A 10,000-nucleotide genomic window follows, 5' to 3' on the forward strand; every position below is an offset into this window, starting at 1 on the left:
CCTCTTTCCATCTCTCTTCATCCCTCTTTCCATCTCTCTTCATCCCTCTTTCCATCTCTCTTCATCCCTCTTTCCATCTCTCTTCATCCCTCTTTCCATCTCTCTTCATCCCTCTTTCCATCTCTCTTCATCCCTCTTTCCATCTCTCTCCATCCCTCTTTCCATCTCTCTTCATCCCTCTTTCCATCTCTCTTCATCCCTCTTTCCATCTCTCTTCATCCCTCTTTCCATCTCTCTTCATCCCTCTTTCCATCTCTCTTCATCCCTCTTTCCATCTCTCTCCATCCCTCTTTCCATCTCTCTTCATCCCTCTTTCCATCTCTCTTTATCCCTCTTTCCATCTCTCTTCATCCCTCTTTCCATCTCTCTCCATCCCTCTTTCCATCTCTCTTCATCCCTCTTCCCATCTCTCTTCATCCCTCTTTCCATCTCTCTCCATCCCTCTTTCCATCTCTCTTCATCCCTCTTTCCATCTCTCTTCATCCCTCTTTCCATCTCTCTTCATCCCTCTTTCCATCTCTCTTCGTCCCTCTTTCCATCTCTCTTCATCCCTCTTTCCATCTCTCTTCATCCCTCTTTCCATCTCTCTCCATCCCTCTTTCCATCTCTCTTCATCCCTCTTTCCATCTCTCTTCATCCCTCTTTCCATCTCTCTTCATCCCTCTTTCCATCTCTCTCCATCCTTCTTTCCATCTCTCTTCATCCCTCTTTCCATCTCTCTCCATCCCTCTTTCCATCTCTCTCCCTCTTATGTCTGTCTGTCTTAATAGGACTTACCTATCCCTATGATGACTGGGCCTGAATTTTTTGTGATGCAATAAGCGGTATATAGCCAGCTCACCTGTTGTGAGTCATGATGCATATATACATCATGGGATATCATGTCATGACAGCTATAGCCATACCTGTCATGAAAGGGATATGAGTTACAAGCATTTGAGTTTATAATATCTAATGTTAATATGCTTACAGAGAACAAGAATGGATGTTTGGGACGGCAAGTGGAAGAGAAAAGCTGGCAGAGAGTGCTGGTGCATCACGGCTGATAGTTGTTCACTTAGCCAGAGACCAGACTTATGACAACCTGAAAGCTATACAGGACGAACTTTCAGCAAAAGTTATGGAGCTTGCACCATCTAAGTTACCGGCACATACCAAGGTGAGGCGCCTTTGAGTAATCAAGAGGGAGAGAAAGAGATGATCAGTGTTACTTATCTGTAGTAATACCTTTGTTTTCCCTGTAGTCTATCTACAAAACATCTCCACCCTTAAATGGAAGAGTATGGCATATTTGAGAATAAATTATGAGTGAAAAAATAGATATTGATAGAATTACTAAAACAACACAGTTTATATAGTTATTTAGAATATGTCAAAATTGCTAAATAGTAGTGATATAAAAAAGGAAACATAAATGTAATACTGTACAAGGGATAATTTTCTTGAAATCTAAATCTTAAACTTATTTACAATGGATAATGTTGTAGAACATCACTGCAATAAGTTCACTGAAGTAGTGATATCGTATAATATCATGAGCCAACTTTCCAGTGGTAGGGATGACAGCTTACGAGCTTGGCAATGAGCTCAACAATAGCCCAGGTGTAGTAATGTGTCCCAGCCCTAGCCAAACTTTACTCAAAATTTTACACATATTGAATAGTTTAACTCTAGCTAGTTTAAAAGCATTGTGGATATTATTTAAAAGAAAAAGAAATAAACAAAAAGGTTTTTATAGATATAGAATGTAAAAGTAATTTTGTTCCTTAAATACAAAAAGTTGCTGCCACTTGAAATGTTCATTCAGGATAAGAAGAAAAAGAAAAAAGTTGCTCTCTTTCCCAAGCACAAGAACACTTTTCAGGTCCCTTTCCTGTCAGTGGGTGAAGATCTAGGACACAGAGAAGAGCGCATAAGAGGCCATAGCCAGTTTTCCGGGGACTATGTGGTTGAAGACGTCCATCCCCCGGGCGCATCTAAACTGAGACGACTGATTTTCTTGGCCAACCAAAATGTTATACAGTCAGAGGCTAAATTGTTAGTTGGTGGGTATTCATGGTAATTTAAATAAAATGCACATGCTAAATTAAGTGTTATGATAGACCTTGTTTCTCTTTACATAGGAGCTGTTACTATGTTATGTTATTCTTATTATTATTGTTACTTTTATTATCATTATTATAGTCTTTGATGTTATCATTATTTCAGTATTAACCTTTTAATAATAGGCATTGTCACTATTGTTATTTGCCTTAGTATTATTGTCATATATATTATTAAATCTATATTATATTCTAACTGCAGTTTAAATAGCTAAATGAATAGGAAGTAAGTAATATGATAACAATTTTTGCAGTTAAGGACAAAAAGAAGAAGAAAGAGATATTAACAATCGACTATTCTTACCTGTCTTGTGAACATCATCTGGCCATGGTCGGAGGTCTGGGCGTTATTCCTTCGGGCGACATCCTGCTGGTTGGTCTCGGTGGAGGTCCCTTGGCCACGTATATCCATAAGTATATTCCCAAGGTAGGGGCTTTTGTCACACCTTTAGCCAAGGTACTTATAAGACAGGGAGTACCACTCTGTTGCAACGAGAATGCTAGTTGGCAACTCCCAAGCTAAGCCTCACCCCTTTATCATCATCTAGTGCACATTTTTGTGTCTTTATTATTTTGTTTATATTTTTTTTATTATTGAGCAATTTTCAGTAAAAGGGTACTTAGGAAATACTTCACAATATATCACATTGATTAATGGGAGTGAAAATGGGGCTGAGCTAAATGATGTCACATTTAGCCAATGAGGGTGCATTGTGAGATACCACCAGATAAAGCTAAAGAAATTATTATTTGTAAGCTTTATTAAACTTATAATATAAGTAAAACAGAAGTTGCACTGTTTTGTTTAGGATAACAGTGTTCCATACCATAAAGTCATCATAATAGTTCAGAGAAAACATCAGTTTCATATTTGGGTTCAACAGGGTATATGGAAGTGGTGCTATCTTTTTTTGGGGGGTGACAAAGACTAATTTATTTTTCTGGATAGAGTGTGAATAGTGGCAGCTTTTATAGGTCCCTCATCATTAGTATTTGAATGGGAGATTTTTATTTTTTATTTTTGTAATACTATACTATGGACCTTTTTTTCCCTATTTTTGTGCATCTTTATTCATTGCAGGTAACGCTTACAGCTGTAGAACTTGACCCATCGATGGTGGAAGTTGCAAAAGAATGGTTTGGTTTTGTGCCCGACTCAAGACTAAAGGTGGAAGTTGGCGATGGACTCGATTATATTGCCAAGAAGGCTGAAGAAGGTAAATTGATTTGAGATTTAGTATAAGTAAAGGAAGATTTATTAATGTTTTTTTCTTTTTATTTTTATTTAGTTTTCATAGTTTTATGGATGCATCTGCACATTTATGGATATTTTTAAGGGAACCATCCCATGATCAAAATTGACGAATCATGGTTTGAATACCTATCCATATAAAGATAATGGCCTTGAATAAGGAATAGTAAGTAATTAATTAAAAAATGAAATGCATAAATGAATAATTTGCTGATCATGTGTTTATTTCCTGGGGCACAAATGCAATAAAATAAATATGTTCATTTTTGTGCTTTGTCAAAACAGTGCATATTCATATTTCTAGCTTCCACTACCACACACCCCCTTTTCTCACATCCTGGAATGATCAAATCTTGGATCAAGATTGCCATATAAGCAGTTATGTCTTAATTTCTTTTACTTAAAAAATATATATATTATTATTATTATTTAATCTATTATATTTTTTTAATCTTTTGTTGTTGGAGCTGTTATGTTTATATTTATTGAAAATTATTCTCTTTCATTCCAAAGGTACAAAGTTCAGTGTAGTTCTCTTCGATGTAGACTCTAAGGATTCTAGTGTTGGCATGAGTTGTCCTCCGAGAGATTTTGTTGAAAGATCATTCTTGGAGAAAGTGGCAAGTTGTCTGACTGACAGAGGTAGGTTTGTGTTTACTTTTGTGTTGCAGTTGTCCAAAGCAGATAGATAGATTGTCCATTGAGAATCATGACATAAAAGTAAGAAATTGAGAAATTTCGATCAAAGTAGTATTGTTGAAAAAAAAAAAAATTGGTAAGATTGATTTCTATATTGTTTGCCAAGTAAACATTTAACTACTGTAGAGAAGGGAATTCTCTCTCAGTCTATTTATTTTACATCAATACTTTTATTTTGAAGACAGAAACTATGAATCAGCAACATTACATAATTAAGATATTCAAAGAGATTCATATTACTTTATCTTTTTACATTAAATTAAAAGAGGAGGAGATTCATATAAATAAAATACTTTAATATTTAACTGACAGTTTCAAAATGTTTTTCAGGGTTGCTGATTCTCAACTTGGTGTGCCGAGATGAAAAACTAAAAGCAGCTGTAATTAGTGATATAAAAGCTCTGTTTCCATCAGTCCTTTGTCAACAGATCCCAGAAGAAGTAAATTGTGTCCTCTTCTGCTCTTTGTCTTCACAGCAGGCAAACTTGAAGTCGGATTTTGAAAAGGGACTTAAGGAGATTAACAAGTCTCTTAAACAGAATCAGAGAACTAAAGAGGATGTCATTAATACCTCTGAAGTTTGCCAGAACTTGAGTATTTTGTAATGCCTTAATTTTGATTTATATATGAAAACATTAAAGTATAATAATAATATGTTTTCTTTCTCAAGTATCCTACATCTTATAGGTATTTGTCAATACAGAAACTTCTTGAAGTATCTGAAATATCATTTATACAAATATATATGTACACACTTAATATGTAAACTCAAGGGAAGATGCTCTAGATGCTGCAGTTATAGTTGATTCATGGCTCAGAATTCAATCTTACAGCCTTCTTTTCTATTTATGTTAACCCAACGCCAATGGAAAAATGTTACTTTCACTCTAGTATTTTGTTAAATGTTTCTACATAGATGGCGCTGCCAGTGCTTAGCCACAAAGGAGTCAATTAGTAGATCTTGTGACCTCACCTTTCCTTGAAATAGTGGGAAAACACTTTTTTACTAATGCTATCAATATTGACTGTTGTTTTTGTTACAAACACTATAATTACTATATTGTTATTAATATTACTAACAGCAGTATTACATACAAGAAAATATTATTGAAAATCAAGGAAACAGTTCGCGTAACTGACTCATTGGTGACTTAGTACTTGTGGAGCCATGTATATGTAAAAACAATTATTAGATTAAACACAATGGGCATAGCATGTATGCACATGCATTCCCATTTGGCAAGTAGTTAAGTCACATGTTTATAATAAATGTCTCAAGCAAGAACAGCTGTCATACCGAGAATGCAATGAAAACTCTTAATTTTATAAAATGGTTCTGAAAAATAATTTTAACATGATCTTCACTCACTAAGAAAAGCATGCTCCTTTTTGTTTGTTTACTAATAAGCCAATTTGACTAGGCTAGAAGACCATCTGCTGTTAGGCCCTCAAACATAATTAGGAACACTAGACTACATATTTATTTTGCATACCTTAAAGGCCATTGGACAGACACTATCCATGATCTACTCAAGTATATCATGTTCTAATTGAGAAACAATATCAATTAATGCCATTGACCATTTCATCAAACTGGAATATAGAGATTCAATAGATGGTTCAGGGATATCAACCATCTAAATCTGAGATAGAAACGTATCTGATAAGATGTCTTAGGGTGAGGGATTAAGGGATAGTACAGATAGACACAGATAGTACAACAGAAACAAGTTTATAGATATTTGATGTAGATAAATCTACCACTTATATACCATATATATTGAGATTATAGGAGCAAAAAGTATATCTACCTTCTATATTGATATATCTTCCATGTATACTAGCTGATACTTCTTTCCATCTACTTTTGTTTCAGCAGCAGTATAAAACCGAACTGTCATATTTTCCAGTGCATACTTCAAGTAATGTGTGCACTTAAATTTGTACATGGATTTTCAGACAGCATGCTCAGGGTCCCTATATTTCGAGTCTACCCCCACACACATTTATGCAGTTTAGTTGAGTGTGTATGGTGGCCTTCAAAATCATCAGAATCTATTCTGAACATACTGAGATACCTGTCATTTTTGTTCCTCAAAATAAGTATTTTAGGTTTTTAAAGAATGAGAGCTGAACTTGATTGATATAAGGTAAAATATGATAGCTGAACTTGATTGATTTAAGGTAAAATACTCAAGTTTATACAAAATCATATGGATATGAGGTATATTTATTAAGCAATTCCTTTGGGGCATTTGACTTTTTAATATATTTCACATTCAGACATTTCTCCATTTGGTAATTTTTTGAGCCTGTAGAATCTCCCATAAGCTTGCTATGAATATTTTATCCTTCAGTTACCCCTCAAAATACTGAATACTGAATATTAACCTTGATAGCGTGAGTTTATCCCCATCAAGCTACATGCAAAATCATTGAGTTGTGATATCTTTCTTTATCTTTGTGAACATATGCCCTTAATCTTCATGTACACTTGGAAAGGCCTTGTGTACTGTTTATATTTCCCATGTTTGATGGGTGGAGGGTTGAAGGTACTCAAACAAGGGTTAACTATCTTGCTTCATTGTTGCACTGAATAGACTATCTAAAGAAAATGTGTATACACATTAGATAATTATCATTTTAGTGTTTTAACTGCAAGTTCTTTATTTTCTAAGACTATTTTCTAATGACTCCAAGTCAAAACTGTATATTTTTTACTAAAGATATAGTTTCCAGAAAACAAATAACTGTGATTATAAGTTCTCAGACATTTGCTGGGAGTCATTGTTATTGGATAATAATTCTGGAAGGCCTGACACATTAAGGCACACTCAATGATGTTTTAAAATGTACTGTTACTTTGATTTAATTTATACATGTCCGAAGGATGATATCCATATTTGTATCACTGAAGAACAGGATGAAGTTGGCTTAGAAAAGGACTACACTAAAATACAATATCAAATTGAATTTCATTGTTTCATTCATCAAATACTGTTCTCAGTTCATAGTCTGAACTGTTCTTCTGTATATCAAAAACTGTGAACATAGAACTTTAAATATAACTGTCATATGAAGGATGCTTGTATAAAAACTTATTTAATTTTTCATGTCATGTAACTCTTCCCTTTCTCTTGAAATTAGGAATTAAAAGTCATTGTACAAAACGTTATTTATTCTTATAAAGGTACTCATTGGAATGAACAAGGACATGAGAGTCCAGGTGAGAAAATGGTTTTGAAATTCAACCAACATTTTGCCATTTAAATTCACACTGATTGGTTATATAAACCTTTTTGCAACTTCTGCAAACATAAAATTGAACTGTTTTCACTTATGAATAACATGGGATTCACCAGAATGACACTCATCTCCAATGCACAAACCAAAATTCTGTAATAGTTGTCTTGGGCACACTTAGTTTCTCACTGATTCTCCTTTGAATACAGCAAGATGACGAAATTTTTGGCCATCAGTGTCAGTGCTTGTATATAAAAATTCCTACCCTCAAAGACATACAACTAAAATGCGAATGTAAATTCTGGCGGGCTTTTCTCAACAAATTGCTCTTATCCTGAGGAAAGGAAACATAAAATTAAAACAGCTTTATCTTTAGACTATTCCTTCATTTGGCCTTCTTCTTCATCATCATCTTCCGCACCACGAATATATAGGACGTTATTGCAGCGGATGAGTACCTCCCCTAGGCTTCCTGTTGACTGGCCTTCAATGTATTCTTCTGTGTTGGCAAGCTGTAAAACCAAAAAAGATGCACTATAACCTCTTCCTCTTACTGTATCAATGAAATAACTGACACATACTAGTCTGTTGGACTATGTACATTTTATTATAAATCTGTATAGTCTCCTATTCAAATTTTATGCTGGTATATGTCATAGAAAGTGATATGATAATTGCTAGCTTATGATAGAAACAATAAATCCTAATCTAAATAGCACTTTCCTTTGTATTTAAAGGAATAAAACCTGACTTCCTACTAATTTCAAAAATAAAGAAAATAGACAAAGATAAGTGTCACTGCCCTCTGTATCTGAAATTGCTGTAGGCTTCATGCCTCCAATTCCAGCAACGGCCAACAAACTTCCACTCCTCATGTGAGTAAGGTAGTGCTTGCTTGGTTCCTTATTTCACAACAAACTACCAGACAAATCCCACATGCTCTATCTAAGCCAAAATCAACACATTACTTTGGAAAGAAAGTTAACAAAGAAGAAATTCTTTCCTTAAAGTTTTACATACCTGGAGGTTCATATAGCCATCAACTGAGACAAGAATTCCCTTATATTCATGGCCCCATTTCAGCTTTACTATGACAGCCTGTCCTGTCAGCTGGTTGAGGAAGGGCTTGGGGTTGATGGGAGTGGGAACGGCAATGGACTGAAAGAAGAAGAAAAAAAAAGTTATATATCATCTGAAAACTTAAACTTCCATTGCCTAACAAGGCTATCATCTACATTCCACATAAAAGACTAAATAGATAAAAAAATAAAAATAAATAAAACTCTATGGCAAGTTCACAGTGAAATGGAAAAATAAAATTTATTTTGTTTCTGGTAATATTCTACTTTCTACCTAAAAAAAGACACCAAAGACAAAATTTAAGGAGTGTTTTGCTTACATTAGTTTAAAACAGCCATGTACTTCAGAACCTTTAAACACATAACTAAAATAAAGACAAACTTGATTCTTTGTATTGCTATTTTTTTCAGTCTTGACTTTATATATATAATATATATATATATATATATATATATATATATATATATATATATATATATATATATATATATATATATACACACACATACATACATACATACATATATATACATACAATATTAAGCCATGAATGAAAGCGATTAATCTTTACAGTATGAATACACTAAGGCAGGGTAAATTAAAGATGATATTCTTGCATAGGACTTAAAGTTGTAGTTGTTTGTACAAGAAATACCCTGCATGGTAGCTTAACACCACAAATAAAAGATAAAAATCATGGAAAGTGCCACCCACCCACTCACTCTGGCTGTGGGTGGCACAGTTCTATCTTGCTGTGCATACCAAGGTGAAGACAATGTTTCCTAGGGAGTGTTAGAGTGCCTCCCCCTTAGGCAGTCAGGCATACCCAGTCATGGCAACTTAGATTGTTAAATAAATCTTGTGACATGGAGTTGGGGTCTTCGTCTCTGGAGACTCTGTGTTCATACTATAAAGATTTACTATGAACGGATTCAGATAATATACAAACTAACCACTACATTTCTTCACTAATCATAAACCATTATAACTTGTAAACAATTGAATTATGACAACTAACTAGCGTCTCTTGCCCCCCATCAACCCTTCCCTCGGGCAGTGCCCGGCAGGCACGCCTAGTCATGGCAATTTATATTGATATATTAGGTTGGTTTATTGGTCAATATGTTTTTTGGGGGGTTTGGAACGTGTGAATTCCCGTAGAGTTTTGCCAAAAAGTGGGTTGGGCTCACGTTGTTTTTGATTTCCAGCGTGTCAGTCTGTAGAATTTCAAAGATGGCGGTTACATCCGTAGAGTTTCATTGGCCTATTTTAAGCATTTTCTGTGCTAGTTTTATGCATTTTATATCTTTATTCTTCTTATTTAAGCCTGTTTTACCCCATAATTTCCCTGATATACTTCATGCCCTCCCCTGCTAACGGGACTATCAAATCAAGATTGTCAATGGAGAAATGGTACTTGATCTCCTGAACGATTCATTTGCTGAAGAAACAATGCCGAAAACCAATAAAATCATTGGATTTCCTGCAGGAAAACATCAATTTTTTCTACTTCGTCTCTGCGAGGGTACGTCGCAGTCTTCAACAATTACCTAAATCAGTAAGGTATAAAGCAATTGCAATGCTTTTGTCTTTGGATTCATACTTTATTTACCACTTGTTTGCG

General features: G+C 34.6%; 2 protein-coding genes across 3 annotated transcripts in view; one reads left to right on the forward strand and one right to left on the reverse strand.

Annotated features, from left to right (window-relative positions):
- Positions 1-4,705, forward strand: part of LOC113806267 (eEF1A lysine and N-terminal methyltransferase) — a 10,824-nt gene extending 6,119 nt beyond the window's left edge. For both annotated transcript variants that reach the window (XM_027357382.2, XM_027357383.2), the window contains exons 8-13: positions 973-1,159; positions 1,865-2,045; positions 2,357-2,529; positions 3,184-3,319; positions 3,868-3,996; positions 4,384-4,705. In XM_027357382.2, the coding sequence (XP_027213183.2) occupies positions 973-1,159; positions 1,865-2,045; positions 2,357-2,529; positions 3,184-3,319; positions 3,868-3,996; positions 4,384-4,658 (1,081 nt within the window). In that variant the 3' untranslated portion in view covers positions 4,659-4,705. The remainder of the gene's footprint in view (positions 1-972; positions 1,160-1,864; positions 2,046-2,356; positions 2,530-3,183; positions 3,320-3,867; positions 3,997-4,383) is intronic.
- A 2,508-nt stretch (positions 4,706-7,213) lies between these two features.
- Positions 7,214-10,000, reverse strand: part of SmF (small ribonucleoprotein particle protein SmF) — a 3,795-nt gene continuing 1,008 nt past the window's right edge. The window contains exons 2-3 of the mRNA XM_027357381.2: positions 8,317-8,454; positions 7,214-7,808 (exon numbers count right to left, since the gene is read on the reverse strand). Coding sequence (XP_027213182.1) covers positions 7,674-7,808; positions 8,317-8,454 — 273 coding nt within the window. The 3' untranslated portion in view covers positions 7,214-7,673. The remainder of the gene's footprint in view (positions 7,809-8,316; positions 8,455-10,000) is intronic.

This window comes from Penaeus vannamei, chromosome 10, assembly GCF_042767895.1.
Source record: "Penaeus vannamei isolate JL-2024 chromosome 10, ASM4276789v1, whole genome shotgun sequence".
Taxonomy (NCBI): Eukaryota; Metazoa; Arthropoda; class Malacostraca; order Decapoda; family Penaeidae; genus Penaeus; species Penaeus vannamei.